The 18,256-nt window shown below is 49.6% G+C and overlaps 1 protein-coding gene across 1 annotated transcript in view; it reads left to right on the top strand.

The window, feature by feature from the left end:
* ZNF536 (zinc finger protein 536) overlaps nt 1-18,256 on the top strand; it is a 158,134-nt gene that overhangs the window by 129,584 nt on the left and 10,294 nt on the right. Inside the window, exons 3-5 of the mRNA XM_049621206.1 lie at nt 11,214-13,385; nt 13,444-13,496; nt 13,704-13,805. Of these exons, the coding sequence (XP_049477163.1) occupies nt 11,216-13,385; nt 13,444-13,496; nt 13,704-13,805 (2,325 nt within the window). The 5' untranslated portion in view covers nt 11,214-11,215. The remainder of the gene's footprint in view (nt 1-11,213; nt 13,386-13,443; nt 13,497-13,703; nt 13,806-18,256) is intronic.

Here is an 18,256-nt window from a genome sequence, read left to right as displayed (position 1 = left end):
CACGATGAGCCACAGGGTTCTCCCTCCTTACGCACATGTGAGCTGGGAAGTCTGTCTTCGCTCGCCCTTCTTTCCTAACCGTGCTTGGAGACTCCATCTCTGTCCCTGGAGTCCCTCTGCGTGAAGTAGCAACACCCACTGCTGGGACAGCAGCTCCCGGCAGCCCCGTGTCTGTGAGCTTGGCCGACCTGCAGCCTGGCCCCACGTCAGACGCCACGGCTGCCATGGTCAGGAGCTGGTGGCCTAGTCTTCCCTCCCCTCCCGAGAGTCTGGCCCAGCAGAGGGCCAGGCTAGGCCAGCCTGGTGACCCGCACAGGAACGGGAGCTGCGGAACCGGGGACCCCAAGAGCCAAAAGAGACTGAAGCCCCAGCCCGGCCCTGGCCGGGCCCCGTCCGTTGGCCCGTGGCTGGCAGTTGCAGGCAACAGCGACTCCCCGGGTGTGCCTGGATTTTTTTTGCTCGGTAATGATTGTGTGTACTTAGGAGATGATGTGTATCTGAGCTTATGTCTTCGACAGGTGCCCCTGTGAACGAATCTCCGTGGGCCGACTTCTATGAATATTTCACAATCAGGCCCTCTTTGATCACTCTTGCATATGTGCATTCTACATTATATTTAGTTTTGCACCGAATCAAATCTGAGGCTTCTGTGAAATGAAAATAAAGTGTTCGACACGATATCCTAGCTCAGAAGTGCTCAGAGGTAAAATGGCTTTCATCAGGGGTGAAGGGGCGGCGAGGGGTAGCTGGGTGCCTGCCCCGCGTTTGCTGCTGCCCCTCTGGGAGCGAGGGGCTGCCGGGAATCCTGTGGGTGCTGGGTCCCCCCGTTTTGTTCTAGGGCAACGGCTGCGTGCTGAGCCTGAGCAGGGAGCCAAGGCGGGTTAATAGGGGATTAAATACCTAACTTCCTGCCATGGCGAAGTCTGTTTAAAAAGAGAAAGAAAGCCAGTGAGAGAGAAATAATCAATGCACTTCATGACAACTGCTGGTATCTTTTTCAGTTTTGCGGTATTTTAAAGGTGGGTCATTCATTAAAAGCCCATATATATATATATAGTTTTTGTCGCTTCCCCTGACGGGGTGGACACAGTTCAGATAAATCAATTACAGCAAATTAGGGGGCCATTTCCTTCCCAAATCATCCCATCTGGGAACAAAGGAAGCTCCACTTGATGGCCTGCATTCTGGGGGGAGAGGCCTGGGTTGTGCATTCTTATGACGCTCTGGGCTACCTCCCTTGCCTGCACTGTGATCATCAGAAGCTTAAAGGACCAGTTTTTGGTGGCACTCGGTCCTCCAGATGCTACAGACAAGGGTCATTGGACCCCTCCGCAGAGGAGGAGAAGAAACGTGACTTCCTTATTTACGTGCATTGAGGTGCATTATGAACATGTCCTAACTGTTCCAGAGAAATTGCACGGGAACCCTGGGGACTGCATATCATCTCTAGCCTGGGGCAGATCCGGGAAGGCTTCCTGGAATAGGCAATGCCTTGATGGAGCATGAAGGATGAATTTGGGCTGCCGCATTTGGAGAGGTGGGGGTGGACTGCCAGGAGATTTGCGGGGTAGCCCTTCTTTCTTTCACTTTTTTGCTGTTACAAAGAAGAGGGGAAATTGATGTCTTCTCCAAACTCTGAGCAGCCTTTTCTCTCAGGCACAGGGAGCCCTCCCTGACCACGATGAGGACTTTAGCCCTCAGATGTTTGGTTTGTGGTTCAGGAGTTTATTTTCACCCTCTCTTTTCCCCTATCTCCTCTGACCCAAAGTACTAGAAAACTACTAATGTGGTGCAGTGGTAGTTGAGACGTCTGTGTTATACTATGACTCTGGCAGGAGCTTCCCCAGTGTTGCCCCACATGTAAGCTCCACACTCCACAGACTGGCATTCAGGTCTGCGCCTGGCCCTCCCCTTCCACCCCATCCTCCATCGTCCCCCAAGAACATTCCATGCTCACTCCCCATTTTGCACATTCTGTTCCCTCTGTCCTACGTGCCCTTTCACCTTTCTGTGCCTAGCGACCTCTTCCAGCCTCAGGCAAGGACTGACCTCTTCCCAGTTGTTATCCTCACTGGTTTCCCTTCCCTTGTCCCCACTGCCCATCCCTGCCTGCGCCCAGCCTCGCAGCATGTTGGAGATTTCCCCCTTTCAGCACTTCTGTCCAGTGGGTCTCTCTCCCCTTCCCTGAGTCAACTTTCAAAGGCAATGATCTGGTCTTGCTTGTAGCTGCCCCCTTCTCGCCCCATATAAGCAGTGAGAGATGTTGCTGAATGAGGAGTCCCACTTGACGATGCACAGTAAAGTTGGCAATGAATGGGGTTTTATTAACCGTGTTTACAGGCCTTGGTTGTGCCTTGGTTGTGTTCTTTGCCTTTCAGTATTTATTCTACTCCCAGATTAAAGATCTTTCTAGATCTGAAAGCCTGGGCTAAAGCCATGGTTGGCACCTGAGAAAGGTTCCTGTACAGCCTTTTACAAGTCATGTGCCGTGTTGTCTCTCCCACAATCCCATTTGCCTTCTCAAAACCCTACGAAGTGTGCAGGTCGGTCGATATCAGCTCATTTTGGAGACGAAGAAGCTGAGACTCGGGAGGGTAACCAAGGTCCAACAACTGTGGAAGAGCTACATTTGGATGTATGTTCATAGCACTTCAGGTACCATTCTCTTTCCACTGCTCCAGTCAGGTTGGGGGAATAACCCACCTGACCCAGGGCAGGGGAACGTGGAATAATATATCCATCTTATGAATGTGAAGACAATAATATAATATAAATAAATATTTGTGTGACACCCTCCCCCACTGGTGAGTAAGAGACTTGCCACATTTCTGTATCCACAGTGCCTTTCCCCACCTTCTCCCCACCCCCACCCACACTAGCCCCCTGTGTTGCTTTCTCTGGAATGTACTGCATGTTTCCATTTCCTGGCACACATGTTTGTGAGGACTCTGGCTCCTTAGCCTCCTTTAAGCTTTCCCTGAAATGTGGTTTCCTTTGTTTCTACACATTTTAAAAATGAAGGAGCTGGCATCTGTCAGCATTCAGCCCAGCAAGACTAACATGGTATGGGCATCAGAAGCCAGCCTTCCCACCCGCATGTCTTGCTTGAACTCTAGAGTCAGGCTCCCCAGTTGTGTGACCTTCTTGGACTTAAGTTTTCTGAGCCTCAGGTTCTTCTTTTTAGTGTGGGAATAGTTTACTACCTACCATTCTAAGGTTGTGTGAGGCTAAATGAGAGAATGATTGTGAAGTACCTAGCACAATGTTGGCACGTGGTATTGTGTTGATGATGATGAAAAGGAGGAGGGTGAGAGGAATGCTATTGCTGATGTAGATGATGATGGTGGTGATGGCTACAATGAAGATGGTGGCAGTGGTGGTGATGGTGAAGGTGATAATGGTGACTACGATAGTGATGGTGAAGTGATAGTGATGGCTATGATAAAAATGATGATGGTGTTGGTGATGGTGAAGGAGATGATAACAGTGGTGATGATGGTGATGGTGAAGATGAAAACAGTGGTGACGGTGGTGGTGAAGGTGATGATGATGTGATGACTCTGGTGACAATGGTGAACATGATGGTGACGGCCATGGTGAAGATGACAGTGGTGACGATGGTGATGATGAAGCTGATGACAGCGGTAACAGTGGTGACAACAGTGAAAGTGATGATGGTGATGGCTATAATGAGGATGATGAGAGTGGTGATGATGTTGATGAAGGTAATGACAAATGATGACAGTGGTGACGATGGTGATGGTGGAGGTGATGCTGCTGCTGATGACAGTGGTGATGTTGTTGGTGAAGGTGATGATGGTGGCGGTGAAGATGAAGACGATGGTGACAATGGTGGTGGTGGTGGTGATGACGGTGATGGTGATGATAACAGTGGTGACAATGGTGATGATGATGGTCATGATGATGGTGGTGACGATGATGATGGTGAAGATGATTATGGTGATGATGACAATGGTGATGATGGTGATGGTGAAGATGAAGACAGTTGTGACAATGATGAAGGGGATGGTGGTGGTGATGATGAGAGTGGTGATGTCGTCGGTGGTAAAGGTGATGATGATGGTGATAATGACAGTTGTGATGATGGTAGTGGTGAAGATGAAGACTGTGGTGACAATAGTGAAGGTGATGGTGATGATGACAGTGGTGACGGTGGTGGTGAAGGTGATGGTGGTGGTGATGATGAAAATGGTGATGATGAAAAGGAAGGTAATGACGGTAATATGATAACAGTTATTTGTTTTTTGTGTTATTTTTTGAGAGCTTGTTCTGCCTGATGCATCCATGGTCTTAACAATCACCACACATGAGGTTGTTAGAGTTCCATCCCAGCATCTGTTTGCCTGGCTTCATGTGCCGTGGGCAGATGGAGAGCCAGGAACTCAGACCAGAAGTCTTCTCTACCCTGAAAAGATGACCAGGAGCACGCTTTGTGGGTGTTTTCCTTTCCCGTCTGACATGCTCATGACCTGTCTTCAATTCTGGGCTACAGTTTCAACCCAGATTCCAAAAGCCAAGATGCTTTTGCCCTTGAGAATTTTGAAATCATCCAAAGTCTTCAAAAAAAGGATACTTTTTATTCCAGTTTCTTCTTCTAAGTCCTCCAACCGCCATCCCCCAGTACGAAACTGGCTGGGGCTCCATGGGGCTGTGTGCAAAGCTGGTCCAGTGGGGTCCTGCTCACCATCCAATGCCATGAGGGCCCTGACTTTGGCCAATGTTCCATCCACAAGGGGAGGTTGTGGCGTTCAACCATACTCTCCAGCTTGACTCTCCTGGTCACACAGTCGCCATACTCCACAGCTCTATTTGCATATCGTATTTTCATTAATAAATTAAATAAGGATTTAACTATTTCTGGCCCTGTCTCATAGCATTGTCTACACATCAGTCAGAATGGAACAGGTCACCCGAACTGCCCTCCTGTTTATCTATTAATCATCTGGCAAATAAACCACTCAGTATCCTGCCCACCTCAGTAATGTTTGTGATGTAATTTGTTTGGATGCCCAAATGTCACCAGCGTTGATTGTAAGAGATGAAAAAATGTACTTGCTCAGCATAGCAAGCTCTAGGCCAAAATGTAAGCATGAAATCTCTGGTTTATTTTTGTAATAATGTTTACAGCTGTTTAATGACCCTGAAAAGGTTCAGTAGTCTGGTGTTCTGTATTTTCAGAACAGGAGTGTATTATGCTTATAACAACCTTGCTTAAGCAGTTTGAGCTACAACAATTGGAAAATAGTATTTAATAAGAAGCCATTGCATTCTAGGTGAAGTCGTCTTAATTACTGCTTACCCTAGGTGTAAGAAAGCAAGGTGGGTTGTTGGGGAAGGGGCAGAAGGTCATCTGAGCCCCCCCAGAAAGGGGGTCCACCTAATACCAGAACTGCACGCTGTGAGGCCCACAGTGGTGTTTGGGGCCCTTGCTGGGAACCCACATCCCTCCCCTGCCCAGCAGTTGGGAGCGGTAGGACTCCTGTACGTTTTCCGAGGCAGCACTTTTACCCACATTGATAAAAAAGGGAATATTTAGTTGTGCTTGGCTAGACAACAATATTTGATTTTTAAAAACCCAGTTGAAATGGTTATTTTGAAAGTCATTTCATTTCCCAACTATTCTTTTTCATGGTATAAGGATAAAACTCGTTCATGCAACTTACTGGCAAGATCTATATTTTTTGGACTATTCATAAGATTACTTTCTTTTTTCTGTGCTAGCAAAATGAAACTGTGTTTTTGTGTAAAATTTATTTAGACTCGTAGCAGCTGGCATTTCTGGTGTCCTGATAGTTTTAAATTTCATTTTGAGTGAAAGATACAATTAGGTTCTCTATTGGAAGAGTTAAGTGAAAACTTTTGTCATTGATATCACAGGAAATAGTTTTGAAGGCAGAAATACAAAATCAAAATAACCATTAGCACCATCAAAGGCAGCCGAATGGCTCACTGTACCTGCAATGATGGGAATGATGAGACAGAATTATTTTGATAATCTGTGCACCCAATGGCAGGTTTCCTGTGCTGCGAATACCCTTGTACGAAATATAAAATTGCACAGCTCAAGAAGAAAACCTCTAGCCTTCAGAAGCTTTCAACTGGGGCCTTGCCTGTGCTCAGATGTGAGGCCCAGACATTTCCACACTGTGGTGAGGAATGCCATGGTGGCTGGGGCTCACGTGCATGCCTGCGTCTTCGTCAATATTGACAGTTGTCTTGAGGACCAGCAGTGCCCCACCATGACCCTGGGGATCAGGAAAGATCAGGACTCAGTGGAATGTTGGAGTGTTTCCATGTTGGAGGGGTGGCGTACCAGATTCAGCAGTTTACAGTGGCCTCTAACTGTCCAGCCTTGACTGCCTTTCCACAGTTAGGTAAATTACGTATGCATTGGTTCCTTCCATCGGTCAACTAGGGTTTATTGATCTTCTTCCTGATGTGCCTTGGGCTGGGCCCTGAGCTGAAGGCCAGGGGCAAGCTATTCTCAGTGTTCAGTAGTTTGTTTACTTGTTTTTAATTGTGCTGAGTGTTTTCCCACGTTGGTGGGAGGGGCAGGCAAGTTACTGTGTAGGTTCCTTAGAAGGTCCCAGCTCCCCACTTGCCTTAAGCCCAGGATCGTGGCCAACCCTGCACTGGCTACTGGCTTCTTCAGTGGGTTCCTCGGCTGCTGGATTGTGGGCTAATGAGTCCAGAGCTGGGGCCAGGGTGAGAAGGATGGGTTGGGCACATGGGATAAAACACTCCCTGGAATTCGTGACCATGCAGGGGCAGTGCTGTGTGTGGATGTTCATGTGCCCGAGTTATCAGGACAGAGGGAGTATCCTGTGGCAGGAGGCCCTGCCAGGGACACTGACAGCCATTCACTGCAGGGCCTGTGAGGGAGCAGTGTGGTTCCAAAGGGAAGGCACTCTCCCTATGCTTGCTCCCTGAGGGCTGGGGAAAAGGAGTAATGACTGCCTCCTTCCACCTGAATGGTGAGACCCTCCAGGCAACCTCACCTCCCTGGGCCCTGTGAGCTCTTAGGGCTGCAGTAGGATCCAATCCCTTAACAGTAGGATAAATGATCCTGAGTTTCCCAAGATATGCATCTGTATAAGTTTCTAGAGTGATACTACTAGGGAATCCCTGCCTCTCCCCCAACGTAGACTTACTCGTGCACGCACATGTATCCGTGCGTGCGCGCACACACACACCCCTCTATGCCAAAGCGGCAGTGGTTACCCCTTTCCTTAAACCTTCAGTACAGTCTCTCTGGGGCATTTTCATTGCTTCCCATCAATTGGTAACCTTGCTGATGCTGACCCCCTGGGTCCCAGAGACCCTTGAGGGCAGGTACTAGAAGGCCCCTGGCAAGTATTGACTGAATGACTGACATAAGGGGTAAATGAATTCTGGAAGGGTGAAGTGTCAAGGCTGGAGAAATTGGGGCCGACCCAGGTTTTGTGCGTCCCAGGCCGGGCCTGAGGCCAGCTCATCCTGCCTCGGCTGCTTTGGCCCAGGGACAGCACACCAATTACCCCGTGCTCTTTCCAAGAACTCACGCTCCCCTTTCTTGCTCTGAGTCTGGCGGCTGGCATGGGTTTACGACTGACCCATCGCAGTGCCTACACCTGCTCACAGAATCATGGGGTGCTGGGTCTCACCGAACATTCTGGGATAATTGTCTGGCGACGTCCTACCTCACAGTGGGGCTCCGCGCATGCTTTGCCTGGGCTCATTCGAGGGCCTGTGCGCGAGCTGTAATCCTCAGAGTGTCTCCTTGGGTTCTGGCCAGCTCTTCTCAAATTCTGAGTTCTCCCATGGGTCCCATGATGGGTAGTCCAGTTCTGAAGGGGATTAGCTGCTCAGTGGTGGCCCAGGCCTGGGATGGTCACCATGGGCATATATAATGAAAGATCTAGTGGTGGGGGTGGCTCTCCCTTGGTGGCTTCTGGACCCCCAGGTTCTGGGTTAGCCAGAGACCCTTCCAACTCTGACAAAGTCTGATAGTAGATAGATGTTGGTGAACTTGTGTAAGCTGAGTTGGGGTCACACAAGGCTGGGAGGAGAGTGGTTCTACAGGGCTAGCCTTCTTTTATGAGCTATGTTCATAAGGTCTCTTCATTCATTCATCCATTTGAGTCAGAAAATGATGAACATACAATGTTCAGCTGTGACCTGGGCCTTGAGGCTTCATGTGAGCAAGGCAGACATGATCGTGCCCTCATGGAAAAGAAGCACACTTATAAAAGGGTCAACAACAAAATGTCGCCCTAGTGGTAAGTGCTGTAAAGAAGGAAATAAGGTGATGGGTAGAGAGAGGCTGAAGACGAGCGCCTATGACAAGAGGGGCCTGGGAGTCTTTGTGAGAAGGGGCTATGTGAGTTGAGACCTGCCAACTGTACCTTTGCACATTCTAGACCATTGTTCCCACCGCCCCCCCCGCCCCCCGCCAGCTGAGGCTTCAGCAAAGACACCTGAAGTCCAGTTCCTTAAAAAAGATTTGTTGACTGAAAAAAAAGTTCTTTAACATAATTAAAGCATTCCATATCCAAACCTAAGTTGAAAACTCCCTATATTCATTATTTGACAAATTGAGCTCTTACTTACCCAGCGTGAATGAGGGTGGGGGATGGTCTTCAACCTGCTGCCCCTCACCCAACCTGATTTGCAGTCTCGCTGTATTGCACATTCAGCCTCCCCTCCCTCCTGCTGAATTGGCGTCAGCTCATCAGCAGCAACCTGAAAATAGCCTGTCTTTCTGGATTCATGTCTTCTGAGAAGGCCAACTGGGCAGCTTTGGAAGTGGGCCAGCCATGTTGGCTTTGGACTTTCCAAACTTCCCCAGAGCTGTTGGGTGGAATTCTGAGCACTCCCAAGTGGCCTCAGGGTCATGATCTGTGTTTGCTTAGGAGAGGAGCCAGCACAGCTGGATGGAGCTTGAAGGTAGAGAAGGGGCTTCAGACAAGGCCCTGGGGGCTGTTAGAGTCCCTGCCTGGGATCTTCCAGGCACCAGTCCTGCTCTAGCAACTTCTGCACACTGGACCTACTCCTCCCCGCTGGTCAGTGGTTGCCATGAGCACTGGGGTTGGCCATTCTTGTCTACCAGGGCGTCTTACGTGCCAAGGACAGGGACTGGGGTACAGTGGGAACTCGGCAGGGTTGGTGAATGAAAGCAAAGCTCTCCAGGAGATATTAGTCCTTTCTGACCCATCTCCAAAATGGACTTTTTTATTTGTTGGTTGGTTTTTTAATTTGAGTGTAGACAGCCCACCAGAGGCAAAAAGGAAAGATGGCGAGTTGGTAGCCTTCTTTTCCTACAAGTGATCAGGTTCCTGTATGTGTGTGTAAATGTGTGCAGGTGTTCATGTCATGGACACAGTCAGCCCTGTACCATGGCTGCTGTGTTTCTCCCTCCTGCAAATAAACATTCATGTCTTTTCTTCCCTTCCCTTGCAAGATGGACTCACAGCCCCTGTCCTCTTGCCAAGGAAGCCAGGTCTCCCGTTGGAGACCCTCCATGCCACGCATAGTCTGCCTGGCGGGAGGCCCAGGAGGCAGCAGACCCCCCCCCTCCCCGCCCCAGGGCTGAATGCGCTTCCTCCACAGTTGAACTCTGTCCCCACCAGTCCCCCTAGGGAATTGCTTGGCCCAGGAATCCATCCTGGCTGGGGTTAAGCGCTGCCCCTGGACCACCTGGCTGGCCAACACATGTAAACATTGGGATACAAAGAGGAGAGATGTGCAAAAACTGTTCCAATGGCAGGAAGCGAATTTGGACTCCTTCAGGTGGAAGGCAGATCTGGAAATAGAAGGACCCAGGCGTAGGTTCACTGCCTTTCAAAGCTGAGCTCCTCACCTGCTGTGATGTGGAGGGAGCCGTTCCTTCTACCCCAGCCCCAAGCAGAGTGGCCTTAGCGGTTCTGCACAGTCTGGGAAGGGGGCAGAGAGGAGCGTTAAAGGCAATTATGGAGACCAGCTTTGAGTGTTAGTGTTTAACAAACAGCTTTGAGTTCTAATTTTCTGCAAAACACATACTGCAGGTACAATTTGTACTCATTACTGTATACTGGGAAAGTTATTAAAAACACTCAAACTTGGTTGAGACTTCCTATGGTATCATCCCTGGATTTTAATTGGTTTTTATCTAGTTCTATAAAGGATCTCTTTAAACCCAATCACAGTCCCTGCCTGGGATATCATGCCAGTGGAAGGACAGAGAGAGCCCAGTAAATGGTGTAAGTCTTCACCCCTATCCAAAAATGAACAGTCTGGACGATCCACTACGATTCCGTCACCAGATAATTTATACTTCTTTTGATGGGCACAGTTACCAAATGACAAAATAACAGTGTTTCGTAACATAAGGGTTAAATCTTAATCTCTGAGGTTTGCAAAGCTGCTACTCGCAGTCTCCTTAAAATTTAATATACCTCGTTAATGCTTCCTTGCAAACACTGAAGGATTTTTATGATTATAATCATGTGTTACAGCACCTAGTACTGTTTCTAAGCAGCATACTAATCAGCTTAATGAGATATTACTGCACTTTTTGTTGACTAAAGCAAAAATCCCTTTTATTGTTCTAAAGCCTGTCCTTTACTTTATTTTTTCCCAAAACATTATCTTGTTTTATTATGTACCAGTAAATATCATGCCATTGGGTTTTTCTGTTGTTTTTTTTTTTTTTTTTTTTTTTTTTTTGGTGGTGGGGGGTGGCAAATCATAAAATAATCTCTTTCATCACAGACCGGCGAATGTATTGAATATAGTAACCGGAAACAAAAGTTCCAAGGGAGTCTACGTGGTTTTGTGGTGAAAGCCATCCTGCTCCAAGGCAAACTTTGAACAGAACCAACAGGTGCAGGTGCCACAAGGGGCACAGGAGGGAAAGTTTAACACGTAGACCTGCGATTTGTTATTAGGTGTTGGAAGTGGTAAAACATTAATAATTTAAATGCGAATGAATAATTGCGGTCGGTAAATAGAAAATACAAGGAAGACGATCTATCGCCAAAACAAATTGGAGGAGCAATGCCATGTTGCGTAATTGGCATTTAATAATTCATCTTTTTATTATTGTTTTTGACTCTAATTCCTTAGCATTATTATGTGTAGGTAAGGCATGAATTGCAAATTCCTCGCCAGCTGATGCCGTTGATTCGCTGCGCCACGGTGCCTGGCACAGACCTCAACTCTCTCTTTATTTTCAGGGATGGAAGAAGCCAGTCTGTGCCTTGGAGTGTCCTCGGCGGCACCGGAAGCTGAGCCCCACCTGAGCGGCCCTGTCCTCAACGGCCAGTATGCCATGAGTCAGAAGTTGCACCAGATCACCTCCCAGCTCAGCCATGCCTTCCCCGAGCTGCATCCGCGGCCCAACCCCGAGGAGAAGGCCCCCGCGCCCCTCGACGAGAAGGCCCACGTGCCCATGACCGGCCAGCCCATGGGCAGCCAGATGGCGCTCCTGGCCAGCCAGCTGGGCCGGGACGTCGACACCAGCCTCAACGGGCGGGTGGACCTGCAGCAGTTCCTCAACGGGCAGAACCTGGGCATCATGTCCCAGATGAGCGACATCGAGGACGACGCCCGCAAAAACCGCAAGTACCCGTGCCCCCTGTGCGGCAAGCGTTTCCGCTTCAACAGCATCCTCTCCCTGCACATGCGCACTCACACCGGCGAGAAGCCCTTCAAGTGCCCCTACTGCGACCACCGGGCGGCGCAGAAGGGCAACCTCAAGATTCACCTGCGGACCCACAAGCTGGGCAACCTGGGTAAGGGGCGCGGGCGGGTGCGCGAGGAGAACCGCCTGCTGCACGAGCTGGAGGAGAGGGCCATCCTGCGGGACAAGCAGATGAAGAGCAGCCTGCTGCAGCCGCGGCCCGACCTGAAGCCCCTGCCGCACGCCCAGCAGGCCCCGCCGGCCCCCTGCAACCTGGCCCTGCCCGCCAACCACAGCGTGCCCGACGTGGCCCACCCGGTGCCCTCGCCCAAGCCCGCCAGCGTGCAGGAGGACGCGGTGGTCCCGGCCGCCGGCTTCCGCTGCACCTTCTGCAAGGGCAAGTTCAAGAAGCGCGAGGAGCTGGACCGCCACATCCGCATCCTGCACAAGCCCTACAAGTGCACGCTGTGCGATTTCGCGGCCTCGCAGGAGGAGGAGCTCATCAGCCACGTGGAGAAGGCCCACATCACCGCCGAGTCGGCCCAGGGCCAGGGCCCCAACGGCGGCGGCGAGCAGTCGGCCAACGAGTTCCGCTGCGAGGTGTGCGGGCAGGTGTTCAGCCAGGCGTGGTTCCTGAAGGGCCACATGCGGAAACACAAAGACTCCTTCGAGCACTGCTGCCAGATCTGCGGCCGGCGCTTCAAGGAGCCCTGGTTCCTTAAGAACCACATGAAGGTCCACCTCAACAAGCTGTCGGTGAAGAACAAGTCCCCCAGTGACCCCGAGGTGCCCGTGCCCATGGGCGGCATGTCCCAGGAGGCCCACGCCAACCTGTATTCCCGGTACCTCTCCTGTCTGCAGGGCGGCTTCGTGGCCCCGGACAAAGCCAGCCTGAGCGAGCCCAGCCAGCTCTACGGCAAAGGGGAGCTGCCCGTGAAGGAGAGGGAGGTCCTGGGGAAGCTGCTGTCCCCCATCTCCAGCGTGGCCCACGGGGTCCCCGAGGGCGACAAGCACTCCCTCCTGGGATGCCTCAACCTCGTGCCGCCGCTGAAATCCAGCTGTATCGAGCGGTTGCAGGCGGCTGCCAAGGCTGCCGAGATGGACCCCGTGAACAGCTACCAGGCTTGGCAGCTCATGGCCAGGGGCATGGCCATGGAACACGGCTTCTTGTCTAAAGAGCATCAGCTACAGCGCAACCACGAAGACACTTTGGCAAGCGCCGGAGTTATGTTTGATAAGGAGAAGCGGGAGTACGTGTTAGTGGGAGCAGATGGCTCCAAGCAGAAAATGCCTGCTGATTTGGTTCACAGCACTAAAGTGGGCAATCAGAGGGACCTGCCAAATAAGCTCGACCCTTTAGAAGGCAGTCGGGATTTTTTGTCACACGGGCTGAACCCGGCGCTCGACTATAACCTGCAGGGTCCCGGGAGCATGAAGGAGAAGCCCACCGAGTGCCCCGACTGCGGCCGGGTGTTCCGCACCTACCACCAGGTGGTCGTGCACTCCCGCGTCCACAAGCGGGACCGCAAGGGCGACGAGGACGGGCTGCACGTGGGCCTGGACGAGCGGCGCGGCTCGGGCAGTGACCAGGAGTCCCAGTCGGTGAGCCGCTCTACCACGCCGGGCTCCTCCAACGTCACCGAGGAGAGTGGGGCCGGCGGGGGGCTCTCCCAGACCGGGAGTGCCCAGGAGGACAGCCCGCACCCCTCCTCGCCGTCCTCCTCAGGTAGGCCGCCAGGGAACATGGGGGACCAGCAGCTGGGACGAGGGCCCTCCCCGTCCAGGGGGCCTGGCTCCGCGCCGGCCTCTGGGGGACGGGCCCTGGCTTCTCTTCCAGGTCAGTCCTGAGCTCATCGCTCTGACCTGATGGCGTTAGGTGAACCGTGCCTTTCTGCCCCGCCTCCAGGGAAGGCTAGCTCTTCGAGTCTTTGGCCTTCCCTTGAACACTGGCTGCCGGGAAAGAAAGTTGATCCCACTGGGTGGTAGAGACGGTCAGTTGGCATGTTTGCCGACAGGCATAGCCTCTCCTCCCCTCCCCCGGCAGTTCCCTGCCCGGCCCCATTTTACGCCCCGGCCCTCAACCGCCATCACCTCGTCTCTGGAACCCGGGAGCTGGCGTTTTGGCTTCATCCACGCGTGTGAAGGTGTGAGCTCAGACGCTCACCATCTTCCCCCCCCCCCCCGCCCGAGGATATTTCCACAGTTGTCTCATTTGGGCACCCCTCCCTCCCTCCCCAGGCCAAACCTGCCTCCTGTCCCCTTCCGAAATTACAGCGTGGCTCACCTGTCGGGGCCCTGTAACCTGACGAAATACATCACTCTCGTCTGATGGTTTAGAAAAGCACAGAGGTTTGAAACACAGATGCATGACTGCGTGTCTTAAATTGTACTGTTACACGGGCGATACAGCTTTGGGGTCTAAAATAGCAAAGCAGAAAATCTGTCATCAAAATGTCTGTGAAACGCTGAAGCTTCCTGGCCCGCGTTGGGGGGAAAAAAAAAACCAACCAAAAACAACAACAAAAAAAACCCCGCACTAGCCTAAGATAGCTAAATTAAAATCGCTACCTAACAGCAGGTAAGCTTGTTGCCTCCATCCGTATTTTCAAAGTCCCTTTCTAATGGATGGTAAATTGAAAGTTATATCTCTAGCCCTTTATAAAGAAAGCATCTCGCTAATACTGTAATCATTCTGCAGCCTAACAACAGAGGAAATCATGCCATAACAAATACCCTGTTACTAATGGCAACATTGATTTCTGCAATCAGCCATTAAGTCTAGAAAACGAAAGCCAGTTTGAGGCACCTCAAGGCACTGCATTGCTCACTGTTCAAGGCGTGGCGGCACACTGTTGAGGGTCATTTTGGTAAAGTTTTTTCCCCTCCCTTTCGCTTTTTTCCCTTCTGGGTTTTGGTAAATAGTTCCGTTTCGGAAGCCGTGCCCTGCTATAGTTATTAAGTAGATGCCGGTTTAGTTTTTAGTTTTTGTCTGTTACTGTCATGCTTTGGTATACCCTTCTTCTAGGACAAAATTAGTATTAAAATAAAGTGTGAGTCTGCTGGCTTATTACAAACCGGTAAAGAATTGTTAACACACATAAATCTGAACTGCACATTCCAGAGATTCCGATAGCACTTAATGCTGTTGCTTAAATACCCATGAAACACACTGTCTACTCCTGGAGTCCTGGACTCGTTGGCGATTTATTTCTGGTGAGGCAGTCTGGAAGAGTCCGACCAGGAACGTGAGCCACCACGGAGGGGTGAGGCCACGCCGCAAGGAGTGACCGCTGCGCGGAACGTTCGAGATGCAAGGGAAGGGTGTTCAGGTTTCGCTGCCTGACAGCGGGGACTCCATAAAAACGGATCTCCCGTGCAGAGGCAGCAAAGTGCCAGGCGGCCCAGTGTCAGGAGGGACAATTTCTGCCCTCCCGCGAAGAGGTCCCCTGTTCTGGGGAGTGTCATCTCACTGTTTTTGGATCGGGGGCCTTGAAGGGGGCAGAAGGCAGAGGGCAGACTGGCTCCCCTAAGTTTTTGGAGTGACGTGGAGTTAACATTGACAGATTTCCATCCCTCTCCCAGACCTGCTGAAATGAAGAGGTCTCAGCAGAATATTCCGGCACCAAATGTTCGGCTTTATTAATGACGTGTTTACCATGTTTTTCCCACCTTCTGGCCAAGTGATAGCCTCATGCTATTCTATCTCTGTAGTTTCCATATCTGTAAATACTCTGTTGAAAAAACCCATTTTGCTTAAAAGAACCAACCGGGCTTACAACTCAAAGGAGAATTATTCTTGAGTTGTGGTTATCTTCTAGCTTTTATTTCCCTCATTGAAGTATTTTACAATTGTGAATACCGATTCTTTCATTTCTGGTTGACTTCTTTGTTTTCTTCATATTCAAATTAGACCCTTTCATAATTTTCTGACTAAGTGGGAAAATTGATGGCATACCAATACGCAGCCCAAATCAGCCGCACGCCTTAGGGCATTCAGGTTTTGCTGGGATTAGGACCCTTAACCCGATCTGGTTAGTCTTGCCTCTGATTTCTAACAAGTAGGACTTGTGCAAAGTGCGATTAAAATAAGCATTTAAATAAAAATCTTTACACAATAGGCATTTTATTATTACCTGTTAGAGAGAAACCTGCAAGGTGAAGGGGAAAGAAAATCTTTAAGCTCTTAAGTAAAGAAAGAAGTACTTATTAAGGCTTCTATTAAGCAATAACCACAAAACACGGTTTTACAAATTTCTCAGACTGCATAACAATGTCGCAAAACTCAATTTGCATCACTTGATTCTTGTTTTGTTGAAAACTGGGTCAGTAGGGCCTGAGAAACTATTTTTTCAGATCTTAACCAGTGAATTCTTCTTTATAAATCGCTGCTCTTAACATGATAGTAGTTCTGAATTCATCATAAAAAACCTTTTTACAGAGAGCCTCTTAGAACAGATCTCCAGAAGAAGGCTTACAATGAGTGGCAGGGACGTCCTTTGTTATCTGATGTAATTCTTTGCAAAGGAGGATTGGGAACGGAGTGGCTGTTTAAAAATGTCTTGCCCAGACCGAGACGAAGAAGGGGTCAAGTTTGCAATCAAACAGTTATTGCCGAGATGGGCGACTGTCACTGGCTAGGCTAATGTGGGATGCAGCTGTTTGTTATGTGAGCAAAAGAATGTTTGATTCAGTGAACATGTGAAAATGATTCCAGTGAACCAGAAAATGTGTTTGTTCTTGGGCTCTCCAAACTGCTGAGAACCAAGCTGAGGATCAACCGCGAAAACTAGGACCTTTGGCAAATTGAGAGGTCATATTTTCTAACAGAAAATGGACAAAGCTAGTCACATGGATCACTTCCCCATCTTTCCCCTTTGTTTTATTTTTGTTGTTGTTGTCGTTGTTGATTTGACTTACCAATAATTTCACACCATCGTAGATGTCATTTCTGCCTCCGTGTACCACGCAAAAGGAAACTATTTGGAAAGCAGCAGCTTATAAATTTTACTCTTTTATGACATTTAGAAAGCGGGGCGGCTGTTTTGACGCTCCCTCATTTTTTGGCTCGCGTGCAAACGCTCCGATGGCATTAATCTCTGCATCTCTCCCCAAAACCTCGTCTAAGACTGCGCTCAGATTGGAGCTCTGCTCTGAGCCGGAAGACGACCAAAGTTCTGTTTCTTTGGATTTTGCCTTGGAAATCACGCTCAGAATAATTAAAACTTAATGTACTAAGAAACGATACTGTTCATTATATCCAACAGGGCAGTTACCTTCTGCATTCCCCATAATTTTGGAGAGGGGCTAATTGCAGTGTTGATGGTGGGAAAGGGGTAATTGAATGCGTTGACCCTCTGTTCATTAAATAAAGTCGGCTAACTTACGTGATCAATGGAAAGCCAGGGAGAGACGCAAGGATGAAAATATCGTTAACCCCTACTACTTCTGGTATAATATTTTGAGATGGTCAGGGATTATTTGATCAGCTGGGCTGGAAGCCTTGTGGGGTCCTCTTTTGTTGCCTGAGCCGCATTCCTGAAATGCTGGGTCTCCATCCTGTGTAGGCCCATTGACCACAACCTCAAAGGCCTTTATCCGGGGCTCGCTTGCATTTAGTGATATGATAGATTTTCTTTCTTTTCCACCTCTTTTTCTGATGTGGCTCCTCCTTCCTGCCCCCATCCGTGATAACCACTGCCTGCTGCACACAAACAAATCGAGGCACCCCAAAGAAAGGGCGGGGGGGGGGAATAAAAAAGAAAAAGTGAAAAAAAAATTTAAGTCTGAGGATTAAGATCTTCATTTTTTTTTTTTTTTTGCTTGTGCATTCCAATTGTTCTTAAAATATTTGGCAATGTCAATTAGTAACTGAGCAGAGTTAGCTGATGAACACAATTTTCCAGTAGACTGAGCACCCTATTGTTGCCGAGCGAACAGCAGATTTCTGAGGTCATTATCATTCGCTGGTTGCTTGGCCCAGCTGCTTCCTGCTGCAAAAGCCAAACTTTATACTGGAGCTCAGGGATGGCGTACAGCAACAGGGGGCTGGGAGGGGGAAGAGGGAAGCTGGCTGCAGAGCCGAAGACACTCATTATCAGCAGAGGAAACAGAAAGTAAAAGTTTCCAGGCAGTTCCAGGAAAACTGCCCTATCAGCCTTCTTCCTCCAGTTCCTCTCCCAACACCTTCAGCCTCCAGGCAGGGAATTCAAAGGACCCGGGACGCCCCGTGGGGCATCGTGGCAACTAATCTCTCTGCTGAGCCGAACTTTGGAAAACAATAATCCCATTTACAAATTTACTTAAAAATTGTTAACCCGATCCGAGGCCTGTGAGTGGTTCCTCATAGATAGGCTCCCTCGGTTTTATTATTATTATTATTACTAAAAACAGAAAAAGAAAAAAAAAAGAAAAGCACATCCTTTTTAAAAGATGAAATTACTTTGTTGAAATTCGCAAACTTGAAGATGACAAACGGAACATTATGTCATTTTCCAGAGGGACCTTTGGAGCAAATAATAGCCTGAAATTCCTTGTAGAATCAACTTTGGTGTGCAAGGCGCCCCCTGCCCCTTTGCAGCTTCCCTTCCCCCGGCCACC

Source organism: Panthera uncia (genome assembly GCF_023721935.1).
Source record: "Panthera uncia isolate 11264 chromosome E2 unlocalized genomic scaffold, Puncia_PCG_1.0 HiC_scaffold_19, whole genome shotgun sequence".
Classification (NCBI taxonomy): domain Eukaryota; kingdom Metazoa; phylum Chordata; class Mammalia; order Carnivora; family Felidae; genus Panthera; species Panthera uncia.
The sequence above is the reverse complement of the archived record's forward strand: the minus strand, read 5'-3'. Positions and strand labels throughout refer to the sequence as shown.